Genomic DNA, 15,093 nt, shown 5'->3' on the forward strand with positions numbered 1-15,093 from the left:
CTGATTCCGTATGTTCTGTTTGTGAATAAATCTGACGATAGGTTTTAGCCTAAACGGTTTGGTTTTGTGATGTGGCCTCTTTCCACCTATCCAAAGTAGAAGATTGAATGTGATAACCAATGAGTGAGATCACAATGGAATCTGTATTTACTCCCTCAGACGTAAGATGTAAGAAGTATATGGGAGACTGGGGCCTAGAAATTTTATTGCATAGCGCAGTATTTTCGTGGGCTACACAAAAGAATTTTATCTAAAACCCATTTGTTAAATGTGATCTTTGACCTTCTTCCCATGTATTTCACTGCTTTATGTGGCACACTCTAATTTGAATATTGGCTGCAAAATAACATTGCAACCTTCGAAGCATAGTCAAATGCTTTAGGATGTTCAATGATGGGGAAAGGCACTACTTAAATGCAAGCTTTTTCTCTTTATTCCTATTACCTTATTTTATTATCAAATACACTTGGACAGAAGAACACTTGATTTGCTGTCATCAATAAATTTTCATTCTCACTTGGAACCCATTCATTTGTTTCCATGTATTCTTAAGAAAATTAATATTAAACTACTTCTGTGTAAGATGCTCTACTGTTTAATAAATATCTTACATGTAAATCACATTTTTACTGTAAAACACTTGTATGTACCAATTTACCATACCACATGGAAAAGGACCCCATATAACTTTTTTTTGAAATTTTTATAAAAGCATATACAATTGCATTGGAAACATAAATATTGGCCACAATCACAACAAAAAAAAGCTAATGCCTTGATGTCTCAATCACTCCAAATGCAATTGGTTTTATGAAGAGCATTTTCCATTCCTCATTTGAGTTAATACTGCTCCCAAAGTTTTAAGATCCAGTTAAAACTGATCAGTCCCTATAACCAAGATTTAATTCTACAGTCTTGATGGCTATATCACTAAAAGGATTTGGATCTTCAGCAAAAAGCAGGAACCAAGCTTAAAGAATTGTTTTTTTTTAAAGTTTAAAGGTTAAGTAAAGCAATGCAATTTAAAAGAAAAATGTTGACAAATTATAAGTCAGCCACCAATTCATGGACAGTACAGTACAAATTTCATTCTCTGCATAAGTCTATCTGTTGCTATGGAAATGCTCAAGCAGCTTGATGTTTGCTCAAGGGAAACATTGTTGGCTTATTGAAGAATATTATACAGAGAACAGGCTGAAATTATACATATTATCCATTCAACATGTAAATTTTAAAATAAAATCAAAAATTCTTGCTTTGAATGTTCTGGATCTCGTTCTGTGGCAAGTCAAAATATAAGAAAATAGTAAAAAATCTCATACAGTTAACCCCAACAGATGATTCGTATAGTCTTGCAAACTTTAACACTGTCGTAACAAATTTAAGGCACCTTAGATCACACTCAAGTTACTTTCTGTAAAAACCACGGTCCATAATATAAAACCTTAACCTGCTATGATGGACAGTCCAAGTAAACCCAACCCACAACGTGCTGGTTTATTTCCTTTCCTAATTATTTATTTCTTCAGGGTCTAGTTTGAAGAATAGTATAAAGTGCATCAACATGATGGTAAAGATTCGACATCAGTTTCTGTAATGGGTAATTCATGCTAATAAGTGTCACTAACTCTGCATGTGCTCTTCGCTATGCTTGTTAAACTGTTGGTTGTAGCCATTGCAAAACAAGCTGGCTCTAATTTTGCTTCCTTTACACAACAAAGTTTGTGATCGCCTACATATTGCTTTAATATGCCAGAATCCAACCCAGATTCAGGAGAAACTATTCCGTCGTTTCTGAAGCCAGTTGCTGTGCAATCAACCTCCTTATCACTGCACACACGAGAAAGGGCCCTTTCACTGGAAGTATGGGTCTCTGTGCTGTTTCCCTTTTGATGCTCATCTTCCTTGTTGATTTCCTTATCATAATTATTTTCAATGTTCTCATAAATGTCAGACCCTGCACTGGTTGCCAGTTCAATTCTGGGATGTGCACTATGGACTCCATAAACTTCAGAGCAGTCTATGCCCTGGCGGGAGCAACTAGGCAAAGTGGAGGCAACTCTCTCCCCATTATAAACAGAGAATGGTATCATTGAGTATTGATTGCCACGTTCCTGGTAAAAGCAGCAATCATGCAGGCTGCTCTCGTACTCCTTGGCAATCCGCAGCCGTTTCCTGTAGGTAGATTCTTGTGATCCAAACCAATCATTGGGTCGTGTCTCCCCAAGAGAGCAGGCAGACAAATACCAGTCATTCTGCATCTCCCCTCGGATCCGCTTCAATAAGTTGTTGATCAGTACTGATCGCCGCAAAAATACTTCAGGATCTTCAATAAGCCTTAATTTTTCCAGTGATAAACGAAGTATGTGGGTACGATCCTCTGGAGCGACCAAGGTCCGTGCCTAAACCAAACAAATAATGAGGCTATATCATTCTATTTAATAAGACAACTCTGAATCTTCTTGATTTACCATCATTCCTATGTCCATTTTTATTGCTCAGGCACATTGATTTCCAACTATCCAATTATAATTGAGTTCATGTAAGAACATTAAAAGCCTCAGCCAATCATGAGCACCCCTCTAAACTTGAGTGCTTCTGCGATAGGTGGGAGTTGTGGAAAAGGGGACTGGTAAATAAATACACATAATTACATGTTTCTTTTCTTCTGGAAGTAAGTTTTCTTCATGGAATATAACAGCAATAAGTCCCCCTAACACTACATGTTGTTGTTCAATCATTGCTCTTACCAAACAAAGTCCTTTCACCTTTTCATTAGACTTTGGAAGATGCGCAAGAATAACATAATGGAGGTTCTTTGCTTAATACTCTTTTTGATCCAGGATTCTCATGATTAATCATATTTCAATTTAGTAACTTCCTAAAGCAATGGAGAACTGTAAAGTCATGATTGAAGACTGATAAACAAACCAGATCAGAATTTGTATGTGTAGAGTATAATATATGCCCCTCTTCTATTTGTGAAGAGTGAAATAAAACTGAGCCTAGTATAATACAAATTAGTAATTAAGTTAAAAAAAAAGTTCTAATAGATTCTTTCAACCTACTCTTTGGCAGCAATTGTGAGCAGGTGGATGAAGATCTTCATCTTCCACATATTTCCGTTTGAAGTATGCTATCTTGGACGTTGTTAGAAAATTTGAGATTCCTTTGCAAGAGGATTCTGCTGAAATAAATCAAATGCAGAAACAACATGTGGTTAGAAATTTCTTCATGTTATTTATTTTCATTTTTTCCCTTACAATACAATTGAGGATTAACAAAGTCCATGCCACTTTGGACCAATTCCAAGGTCAATAAAGTATGCAGATGCACATGTAATGCTTTTTTCCACATACACATACACATATTTGTTACAGGGAAAAGGGCATGCATAAAATTTCACTAACAGCATGTACACAATTCAATGAACACAATCATTTCTGTTATGTTAAAGGCCACATAACAAGATTGATATTTCAGCACAGTTATGATCATTAAACATCTCTCTGAAAAATAATTGCATCTTTTAATTTTTTTTCATTTGTTTTAAATTACTACTGCCTTAACCTAAGGGGTATCGAATGAGTCATTTCCTCTGGCTATTTTTGTCTCATTGAATGGAAGATGATGCATTACCTCTTTATTAAGTAGTCCTTTGACTACAGCATCTCTTTTGAATTATTTCAATTTAATGAATTTATTAAGACCTTAGGGGTCAATCCAACATTGTTGGAGTCTAATCAGTTCTGTCTAGTTATGTCTCACAGGACTAGATTCTTGTTAATGGTGACAGTAGCATTTCAAATGGCACATCTGACAAATACAACCCCTTATTGTCATTACTAATCTTGTTGAATGATATGGTTCTAGTAAGAGTGTTTTGCTATTCTTTAGAAAATATCAAAGATTCAAATGGAGAAAAATTGCTTTTAGCCCATTGGAAATGTGTTAAATTTAGAATAAAATTTATTTATCACGCACATGCAGGGAGGAACTATTTTCCTCTTAACTTTCTGTGTGATAGGCTGCATTCCATCTGGATTTAAAGCAAAAAATAAAACTTTAATGAAGGCACCTTTCATGATCTCAGGATGTCCCAAGGTGTGCTTGGGACCATTATAAATTAGGAAACACAGTGGCCACAACACACATACCAAGCTTCCAAAGAAGGCATTAAAAATAAATGACGTGATCTCAGTATTTGCTAAGGGATAAAGGCACTGGAAGAACATTTCTGTTTTTTTTCAAATGGTACTATGGGATCTCCTATCACCTTCGGAAAGGGCTGCTAGGATTCTGGTGTAATATCTGATCCATTTGAGCAAGTTCAACATATAATTTTAATGTAAATTGAAGAAGTTACATCATGAGATGTTCAAACTAGTGTAAGGTAAATTTAGGGCTGATGTCAAGAAATTCTCATTCAAAGATTGGACTCAGAAACAAGGTGTAAAACCTTGAATCACTCACTTGAATGCTGCAAGGGAAACACTAGAGTATCACTGGATAGATGAATTAAGATGGCCAACTCTTCCTTGATCTATAATCATTTCCCCCTCTTGGGTTTTCAGATATAGGGTTATTAGTGACAAGTTGATTTTACATATACAGTCATTCATTATACATTGTTTAATGTTTAGAGAATTGCACAATACTTTTCTCCATTACCAACCACATTATCATTGCTAGAAAGGTAAGGATTAATAGGTTTTTGGAGACAAAAGACACTGCAGATTCTGGAATCTGGAGCAACAAACAATCTGCTGGAAGAACTCAGCGAGTCAAACAGCATCTGTGGGACGAAAGGAATTGTCGACATTTTGGAGCAAAAGTAAGGATTTTGAGTTAAGTGGAGTACAATTAAGTAAATGGAATTGCAGTACACATCAGCTATGATCTGATAGAATAATCATTCTCGAGGAATAATTTACCCTTTTTCCTATATTCCTGAAACTCATTATTGTGAAAGACTAAACAATTCTAACAAGGTTGTTGGTAGCCCCAAAATTGTGAAATTCTGCTTCTACACAGAATCCCACAGCCAAGATTAGAGTATAAAATCAGGTTTCTGGCCAGTTTATTTAATCTGCAGTAGCGAAAACATTTCAGCTGTTGAATCAATTGCCAAAAAAAAGCTCAATCTTTTAAGGTGGACTGAACTCCATGCCTGTTTCTCTGATCTGTGTTCCTGCTGACAGAGACTCCACGTGTGGAGAAAAATCTTTTAAACTTTGGGGCTTACTGATTTATAGTTCATGAATTTAGAGTTCATGAATGCAATTGCAGAATTCTATGGCCACTTACAGACAGCTCAGGTTAAGTGCATTTTTTTTCAAAATGCAAAATATTCTAGTACTTTGCTTAACAAGCTACTCCATTATTTTTACTCCATCACTTCTTCTGTCTTTTTCTGGATTTTGATTTGTCCTGTGTTCCTGCTGACAGAGACTCCACGTGTGGAGAAAAATCTTTTAAACTTTGGGGCTTACTGATTTATAGTTCATGAATTTAGAGTTCATGAATGCAATTGCAGAATTCTATGGCCACTTACAGACAGCTCAGGTTAAGTGCATTTTTTTTCAAAATGCAAAATATTCTAGTAATTTGCTTAACAAGCTACTCCATTATTTTTACTCCATCACTTCTTCTGTCTTTTTCTGGATTTTGATTTGTCCTGTAATAAAAATACCACATAAGCAATTTATCTTACAGGTCAATTCACCTAAATCCCCACTTTAGATGAGTATGATGCAAACAGAATGAATGCTTGCTCCTGTACAAGTCACTTGATTGCTGTCAGGATTGGGAATTCTGCCTAATATTTCTGCTGCACCACTCTGAAGCACTGTCTCTATCTCACTGTCTCAATTAATCATATGTAATGATTAATTGTGTAAACATATAATGCATTCTCACTTTCTTACTGCATCAAAAGATGATTAGTTTGCTCACTGACACTTTCCATTCGTCCTGAATTGGACCATTATTGGAAAATGTTGAAGGTTTTATATCTCAGAAACCATCCCCCTGCTGACAAGTGTTTTGAATTTATGGTAAATCAATTTCTGCACTTAACTCTGGAATGTACTGAGCCTCCTGCATATGGAAACTTTTATTTTTGATAACTGCTGTGAATTATTACCGTTGATACTGTTGATTATACCAGGAATGCTACAGAACAAAATGAGGATGATTATAGCAAAACTGAAGATACATCCTGTGAATTATAGTTGTATCTGAAGTGTATGAGTCACTTTGTAAACTATGGAAGAACATGTTAAGTACTTAATATTGAAACATGCAGACATCCAATCAACTACTGAAAGAGGAAGTAAGTTGACATTCAGTTTCGGCAGTGCATCAGAATGGTTAAATCTGAAAAATTGATTGTAGTGTTTCAGTTGATGACTGACTTGCTGTGCATTCCCCATCAGTTTCTATTCCTATTCCATATTAATGGTATTAAAGATTTCAATTATATTACTGTTGATTTGTATTCTGCAACCTGAAATTGTTCCTTTATCACTTCCTCAAATCACTCTCCATCCCCATCTCCCTTCATCCTTCCAACTCTACTTTCTTCTGTGTCTAACCCTGAAAGAACTCTGTCCTTATTTACTTACAGTTGCTTTATTAAAACACCAACTCTCTAAACTTTGGTCCTCACTACATTTTTGTATCTACTGATTGGTTTAACCACATCTTACCTCCATTGCTCCATTCCCTATAAACACCATTACTATCTCCAGCTATTTCCCTTGGTATCACACTTAATTCAAGTGATGCAGATTCAGACAGATAGGACAGACGATATTGAGTCCATTTATTGCTCGATCTCTCATCTGCCAAAAGCTGCTCATTTTTCCAAGACCAATGCAGAAAACAAAAATAAAAACTTTTTTTGCTTTTCTTAAACTTTCCTCCAGATCTCCTTCACCCTCGCCTTCAACAGGTGAGAAGAGCCTATGGACTTCTTTGTCAAGAAAGTGAGACTACCTGAGTAAATGCCTCTGTCATTTCCTTCCCTTCCTCAAGCCTACTGTGCTAAATTTCTCCTAAACTTACCCCAGCATCATTTTCAAGGTTTCTCTCTCATCTTCACTCATTTCCTCTCTAAGCTTATCTTATCCACAAGTTCTTTGCCCTGCTCTCTTGACACTATTCCCACCAAACAGATCACCATATATTTTCCATCATGATTCCCATGTTATCTGATTCATTAATGGTTATCACTCCTGGAATACTGTCTCCCTCTCCTTTAAGTCAAGTCCTTGAACATTTTAATTTAAGGATAATGAAAAGTAAAAAGTTTGAATCTTTGATGAAGAGTGCATTACGCAATCTTGGTTAATGACATGTGTACAACTACATAATACCCAAACGTTTGGAATGTGTAGAAGCAGAGCACAGTTGGAATGAAGCTCATGCTAATCTGCAATAGTTAAATATGGCCATTGGTTTCATGAAACAGAGCTCCATGCTCCATTGTAAGGCCTAAGCAGGTACTTTGATAATCAGCTTTAGGCAGTCCTTTGAGATCAAGGCTGACTTGCTTCCAATCCCAATCCTGTGGGTTCTAAGGTGGCTAATGAGGCTACCTTGGGAAAGACATTCTTCTAAAGATTGGGCAGGTTGTGACTAATGGGGCATATGGGCAGTTTGTGAGGTTGTCCGCTCTTTCCATTGCCTACACAGGGTCTCTGTGTGCTCCAAGTGCATGGCCTCAGGGTTCTAAGGTTCTCAGTACTTCCCAGATACTCATTTTCCACGGAGCAGTCAGGAGCCAGATTCCCAGGAGTCAGTAGGGATGTTTCATTTCTTCAAGGAGGCTTTGAACACATCTTACATCTTTTCCTGTCTTCTGGTAATCTCGTCCCAGTACAGAGCTCAGAATAAGCTGCCCTCAGAAATTCTTCTCCATTGCACGCCTGTTCCACCATGCATGCAAGCCTTGATATCAACCAACAGGTCTACAACAGAACCATTTCTCGTGAAGATGGGTATCAAACTAGGCTGCATCAATTGCTTCAAGATTTTTCTCAACCTTTCTAACCACAATGTGGGCATAGATGATAGCTAGCATTTAAGCATCATGCACCTTCCCAGGGAAGCAGCTATGACCCTAGATGATTCTGTTAACTCACTAAGAAATCATGTCCTCACTAAGAAATGAAAAAGTCCTTGTATATTATACCAAAGCACAACATTGTGGTTACATGACTCTCAATCACTGAATCTACACTTCTGGAAAGCCAAATGTTCTGCCGAGCTATGGTGCCCTTGAGCAGCTCTGCTGTTGGACAGTGACAAAGTGACAAAACTACTGACCTAGCTGAATGTAGCAATGGTGACCTTTTTATATCTGAAGACAACAAGCTAGCTGACACCACACAATTCCCACTGCTAGCTGCAAGGACTTTAAATCCAACATTTCCCACTACTGTGCCAAATATGCCCTTATGGTTATTGTCAGTGGCATATCTAAAATACTAATGAAGGCATTGTACTGCCACTGTACTTCAGTTAAACCAGAACCTTTTGGCCATGTCCTTTTTAATTGTTACTGGGGAGCTGAGCCTGGTAGTGACTTTACAACACTGCAGAGTGCCACAACTTGACTGTCCTCCTCACTTGCCCCCTGATGGTACAAGTAGCCTTTCCTTGTTCTCCAAGGTTCTCAGATGACAATTTCTACCCAAGCACCAGGAAAGTGGATTGAGGCTGGTGAAATGATGATTCAACTTACCTTTCTTATAACTTCAGATCTGTTCCAAAGTGTCACACTAGCACTTTCCTGATCAGCATAATCCAACAGCAGAATTACACAAGGGCACCACATTTTTGCAGAATGTTTGTCTACCCTCAAGTGTAGAGTCAGTGACTGCAGTCAAGCTTTTGGGCACAATATTGTACATTGGTACAACATCCAAAGACTTACTTTTATTTCTTAGTGAGGGCTTGATATGGAATGAGTTAACAGAATCTTGTGATCAGACTCACCAATTACATACTCGATGGCACTGTCAGAGTGAAACAGGGTCCAGTTAGATTTTCATCCCTCTGTCACTTTTGTCAAGAAAAAAAAGCATACGACACACCTCTGCTCCCCCTCCCCACCCCAGCCTTTTAATCAGCTGGCATCGGTGAAAATACTTTATGCCATCAGAAATTTCCAGATCAATGAAAGGTTTAAATATTGTGAGAGTAAAACTAAGGTCATTTGAACCCTATCATTGCATTACCAGTTTGAAATCACTGCCAGGGATCTACAGCTATCAACACACATATTGTGAACTTAATTTTATTGTGTACAGCATCTGTCTTTGTGCTGAAACTGGCTTGCAATGTGTCAGCCACCACTGCACTCTGTTGATGCTGCATAATAATGCTGGGAATTAAACATTAATTACTTTGACTTTATTGCTGCCACTTTATTCAAACATAATTTGCTACAGCTTCCAGAAAAATATATGCTGCAAATATATGCTATGATACATTTCCACAAACAATATAGCAACTGGACAGTTGCCAGCTAAAAGTGGCGATGAAGACCCATTGCAAGCAGTACCTCTGAAGATGAAATCCTTAAAATCTATGGCAGTACACTCAAGGCAGGCTGTTGCAAGATGCCAGAAAAAACAAAGTATGTGTTTCCTCTTGTGAAAATCACATTGATTTCTACCCACCTTGGCTCTCCCTCGCCGCCCCCGTTATAAACTGTGGCCGAGTAGCACACATTGGCAGCCTGTCGTGTAGACCCGCCCGCACCCAAACACACAGAGAAAAACACAACCGGATGAGATGAGATGTGATGTCTGGTACCTGCTCCCGACTGACCTGTGGGCTCTCCGTATTTAGTCTGGTTTGAAATCGCTGCGGTTTTGCTGAAAGATTCTTCCCAGACGGGGACGTACTCCGGGATATCTGGACGTTCTTCAATGGGAAGATCGCATAATCTGCTCATCGAAATCACCAATGTCATTTCTTAACCTAGGGACTGCAGGACCAAAGAAACAGTAATCATTCAGTTCACTTTATACCTAGACAACGTACTGCCCGAAAGGAAATCTCTCTCTCTCCGTGTTATTGTTCCTTATTTGGTGCAAGGTCTCGGGTTGTTTCAGCTCCCCACCCCACCCCCCCCCCCAGCCCTAGTATTAATCCCCCTTTTCATAAAAAGCCCCGATCTGATCTCCCTCGCCAGTCCCACTCCCTCTCCCATTAACTTCAGCCTTGCGGCCAGAAGCCTTTCCGCCGACAGCACCTCAGCTACACAGTGGGATCTTGTTTCTGCATATGCCCAGATGCGAGGAACCCATCTCATACTGAAAGCAGGAACGAGACCCTTTCGCGCCTTACCTGTCATTCAGAGTCGATTCCGGTCTGCAGTTCGGGTCGGGAAACTTGAGGGAAATCGATTGGACGCGGAGCAAGAGCGAGCCGGGCTCCCGGAGTCACAACACTGAGAACGGGAACAGGAGAATTGGCAGGGAACAGGCAGTGTGTGTGTGTGTGTGTGTGTCTGTGTGCGTGTCGAGTCCCGGAGGAGCCAAGCACAACGTCAAAAGCATGCAGATTAAACAAGCCTTGGTATTTGGGGAGAAAGAGCTGCCCTGAGATCGGAGATAAACAAAACACAGATCAAATCATCCGTGTACTTCCCAAGGCGCAATTTTTCTTTTGGGCCAGCGGTTGAAATCAATCTGCTGTAAATGGCTGGGTTTACAGACCCAGGGGCCTCGACCTCTCCCCGGTGATCTCTTTCTTTCGCTGCCAGTTCCACAGATTCCAGATAATGCACCACACATCACAGCCAGCATTCCGCGCCCATCACTGACACCAAATATCATTTGGAAGCCAGTTAGTTCCAGCGTGGAATGTCTTGGTCAGTTTGCGCTTGGAAATTCCAAAACCAGGGGCAAAAGGTAAACTTACTGTATTTATTGAATGTTTACTGTATGTTTCGCTTGGAGGTGGGGGAGGGAAGAACTTTCAAACTGAGTGCCAAAGGAATTCGCGCCGATCTACCCTGCGCAAATATATTATCGCTCCTCTAGGTCCAGAAATTTTAAAAAAATAAATTCTGATTAGACGTCCGTGTTCAACCAGCCTTCCTACAAAGCCCCCTTCCCAAAAACAAAATACCCAGAGAGGAAATATAGCGCGCAACTGAGATAAATGCTACGCAAATCAATGACTCTTCACTTCTATATCCGAAACTACTTAAAACAGGAACGTTAAGGGATGTTAATTAAAAATTCCCCAAGGCATACCTAATTCTGTCAGCAATCCGGTTTGTGAACCTGGCCCGGGACACGGAGAACTAATGCCAACATTTCTGAGTTCTTACAGTCATATCCCAAGGAATCCTACCTACAAGATCCATTTCCCCATAGATGGCAAACTGTTCAGACACCGAATGAATGCTTCCAGTATTTGTGTGAGGAACGGGGCGGGGTCACTCGGAGGATTGGTTCCCAAGAAGTCCAGCCGTGCACCATTGTGAAAACCACTGGGATCGGCTCCAGCGGAGCCAACTCTCCCCTTCCTTTTATAGAGCATTTTTTATGCCCGTCTCGGACCACGCGGCCAGACGTGGCAACAGGAGTTTTTTTTTAACTTGCTTGCTTTTCTGTCCGATCTGATTTCAGGATGTCAGACGCCCGGAGATAAATAAAACAGAGATTCAGCCCTGGCCACATCTGCGGGCCGTGTGATCGCTGCTGTCAAGTCTCAGCGTCCAAGCTTGCATCAAATTGCATTCGATTATCCCTGCATCAAACGTGTTCAATGTAAAGCAGTAACAGGGCTACAGAGAGGTCGCCGTGCAGCTGTGTCGAAACCCAGACCTTGCACGCTTCAACAGAGGCTGCTTTGTGTGAGCGCAGCCCGGGCGCACCGCCGCCAATGGCTGTGCGGATCCCACTGATCCAACGTGTACACAACCCAGGATAGGCTCCCACATCTGGAATTAACCTCTGAAGTTCCCCGCTGCGCAGCATTCCCGTTTACTCACGGACCTGGTCTCAGCAATGCTCTCTCTCTCTCTCTCTCTCCCTGCTCTCTGCAGACTGGAATTCAGGGCGGTATATCCGCTGCACACTCGGGATGCTTTGTCGAGTCGCCCGAGAGCCCACGCCTCGCCCTTCTTGTTACATGCCGCAACAGGAGCACGGAGAGGGCGGTCAATGTGCGCCTGACAGTCCCTCCCGCTGGGCGCCCCGGGACCATCCAATCGCGCTACCCCATTGTAAGTTGTTGTTGTTTCCCAGCCAGAAGTCCCGCGGCCGGTGGAATCTGCCAATCGGACTCTTGGACTCCGCCGTGGGACGCTGGTCATTTATAAAACAGCTTAATTTATAAACGGTGCCAGTCAGCGCTTTGCAGGGTACTGAGGGGAGAAATAACAACCCCCAGGCGGTGGACTCCGCTCCTGCAAGATTTGGGGACCTCGCTGACATTTCACCCCTCCCAGTGGGAAGGTGCTTTATCTTTGAATTATACCCCGAAAAATGAAATCATATTGCCAACGTAATGTTTCCCCAAAGCCTTTATTATTCGAGCACCTTCTTCTTTGTAATTTCTGCTGACCGCACACAAAAATCCTCGCTTAGTTTTTCATCCTGCTTCTCCTGCCCCGCATACACTGACCAGTGATCTCAACTTGAGTAGTTGGGTGGTAACCGTCATGGTTCAGGACTTAAAAGGTCAAATAGAGAATCGTTTCAATTACAAAGATTTTTACGGAACTAGTTAATCCCGTTCGGCATGCTCCCGCGGCTGATTAACAAAACAAACTGCCGAAGGAACTCAACGGGTCAGGCAGCATCTGTGGAGGGAGGTGGACAGTCGGCGTTTTGAGTGAAGGGTTTCTACCCGAAACCTCTACTGTCTCTTTCCCCCCACAGATGCTGCCTGACCCACTGAGTTCCTCCAGCAGTTTGCACGTTGCTCCAGATTCCAGCATCTGAAGTCTCTCAAATGTTGTGTTGGTCTGAGTGTGGACGACTCCAATCTCACTGCAAAATGATTGCGTGCCCTGTGATGTGCACTTGTCTGACGTTGGGGGGCAGTGTAGGGTGTAGGGGGAGGGCCGAAATAGGGAACACCTAAAATTGTTCAAAGTACTTTTTCCTTCCACTGGGGCGAGGTGATCAGAAGCCAAGGGAATTTTGCTTTTTGTACTGTCTCCCAATTGAACTGATTGTGACTGGAAAATGCTTGAGACTTTAACTTTGGCCTCAGTTTGGGCTTACAAGGGACATATTTCTTCTCTGTGGCTGTTCAAGGAATAAAAGTAAGCCTATCGGTATTGGTTGATTATTGTCGCTTGTACCGAGGTACAGTGAAAAACTTGTCTTGCATACTGGTAGTACAGATCAATTCATTACACAGTCCATTGAGGTAGTCACCCCACCCTCCCTCATCCTCATTAGTGGATTGATAAATCATGGGATCAGTGAGGCCCAGAAAATTCTTGACCAATTGTGCCAGGATTGCATCGCTGAGGACTTTCGATGACCTGGTTGTAATGTGTGCAGCTACTGGTGATTCCAGTGGTGTCAGGCCAACAGCCTGACCTTGATCTACAAGTTGGCCCCCGCATACACCAGCAATGTGACTAGTATGTCCTTTTTTATATTAGAAATAGAGGCTCCAAATATGCTGCATTTAAGGCTACGGTGGAGGAAATCTCAGCATGCAAAGTCTCCATCCCTGCGTTATCATTGCCCTGTAATATCATTAGTTTTGTAAGGTTCAGGTGGAGGCTTTGGCCAGCAAATCAAATTGGAACTCTATCGGTAGGCTCAATTGTCATGTATTTTTACATTCATTTACAGGATGTTGGCATCACTGGCAAGGCTAATAAGTACTGCCCATTCTAAATTGTCCCAGAGAGAGTTGTAGTCAGCTCCCTTTTGGAATAACTCTTGTCCTTCAGGTGAAGGTACTCCCACTGTGCTATAGAGGAGGGAGTTCCAGGATTTAGACCCATTGATAATGAATGAACAGCAGTAAGTTTTCCAGTTAGAATGACATTTGACTGAGAAGGGAGCCTGTAGAAGGAAGTGTTCCAATGCACTGACTTCCTATTTCCTTCTAGGTGGTAGAGAGTTTGGATTTGGGAGGTGTTTTTTTCAGTATCCTGGGAAGGTAAATGCATTTTATTTTGAAAATGATGTAACTGAAGCCACAGTGCCCCAGTGAGGGGTTGGATAGAATGTTGATCATGTTCATTACTTTGCCCTGGATGGACCATCTCCTCTTTTCTATTCTTTCTCCATTCTCACTGTTGTTAGTCTTTTTCACCTTTTATTGTTGAAAGTCACATAATAAAAATGACTGCTTGAGTAATATACCAGAGGGTAACTAGTGGCTGTCAGCCTAAAGGAGAATTGTTTTGAAGGGATAGTTCAAGCACTGAAGGTAACAAATTCCTACCAGGGTTTTGTTAACACCTGCATAAAAATAGCTCTTACATGAATGTGGTAAGAGAACATAAGTATCTGCATATAAAGTTCTACCCTGAAAGCTGTATGCTTGATTTCAAAGGTTTATTACAGTGAAGATTTCAGGCAACAGGAGTTGCAAAACTACAGAAAATAAATTGTGAGATTATTAGGCAATGTATAGAAATTACAAAAATAAGTTTTTTTTCATTTATAGAATAAAATAATTGAATTTTAGGCTTACTTGTAGAGGTTTTTGATTGTAGACACTGGCCTAAGAAAAGTAGCTGCAGTGCAAGTTTCAGCTAGGTATTACCCAAGATTGTCTAGTTAAAGATATACCCATGGGAGAACTGCCTGTGAGCATGCTTATACATGTATATACAGCTACTCCCATGCTTGAGGGAAATGTCTACATTATCCACACAATTAAATTAATCATGACTAGGTTAAAAAATGTCCAAGGTTCCCCAGTGCATGTTTTACAGCTGGTTTATTATGATAAAAGTCACTTCACAGTGTTGCCGATGATGTGATAAAAACTCCTTCATATTGTCGACAATATAACTCAATTAAAACAGAACTGAGTTTTGTTTCCATAGAATCATAGAACAGTATAGCACAATACAGGCCCTTCAGC

General features: G+C 40.6%; 1 protein-coding gene across 5 annotated transcripts; it reads right to left on the minus strand.

The window, feature by feature from the left end:
* Positions 1-415: 415 nt before the first annotated feature.
* Positions 416-12,452, minus strand: sertad4 (SERTA domain containing 4). 5 transcript variants are annotated; one of them, XM_052012075.1, is made up of 5 exons: positions 12,024-12,452; positions 10,363-10,465; positions 9,826-10,000; positions 3,069-3,187; positions 416-2,402 (listed from the first exon to the last, which is right to left on the minus strand). In XM_052012075.1, the coding sequence occupies exons 3-5, from the start codon at positions 9,983-9,985 to the stop codon at positions 1,611-1,613; spliced, it is 1,071 nt and encodes a 356-aa protein (XP_051868035.1). In that variant the 5' UTR covers positions 9,986-10,000; positions 10,363-10,465; positions 12,024-12,452; the 3' UTR covers positions 416-1,610. The 5 variants fall into 5 exon arrangements, with proteins under 5 accessions (XP_051868035.1, XP_051868036.1, XP_051868034.1 ...); XM_052012076.1 differs by lacking the exon at positions 12,024-12,452 and having other exon boundaries at positions 3,069-3,184; positions 10,363-10,794; XM_052012074.1 differs by lacking the exon at positions 12,024-12,452 and having other exon boundaries at positions 10,363-10,794.
* Positions 12,453-15,093: the final 2,641 nt, after the last annotated feature.

This window comes from Pristis pectinata, chromosome 3 (genome assembly GCF_009764475.1).
Source record: "Pristis pectinata isolate sPriPec2 chromosome 3, sPriPec2.1.pri, whole genome shotgun sequence".
In the NCBI taxonomy this organism is placed as follows: domain Eukaryota; kingdom Metazoa; phylum Chordata; class Chondrichthyes; order Rhinopristiformes; family Pristidae; genus Pristis; species Pristis pectinata.

Coding starts and splice junctions, on each gene's coding strand:
- sertad4 (XM_052012075.1), bottom strand. CDS start 9,985: ATGACATTGGTGATTTCGATGAGCAGATTATGCGATCTTCCCATTGAA. Junction 3,188..9,825: donor CACAGGTCAGTCGGGAGCAG/GTACCAGACATC, acceptor GATTTATTTCAG/CAGAATCCTCTTGCAAAGGA. Junction 2,403..3,068: donor CTCACAATTGCTGCCAAAGA/GTAGGTTGAAAG, acceptor TGTTTGGTTTAG/GCACGGACCTTGGTCGCTCC.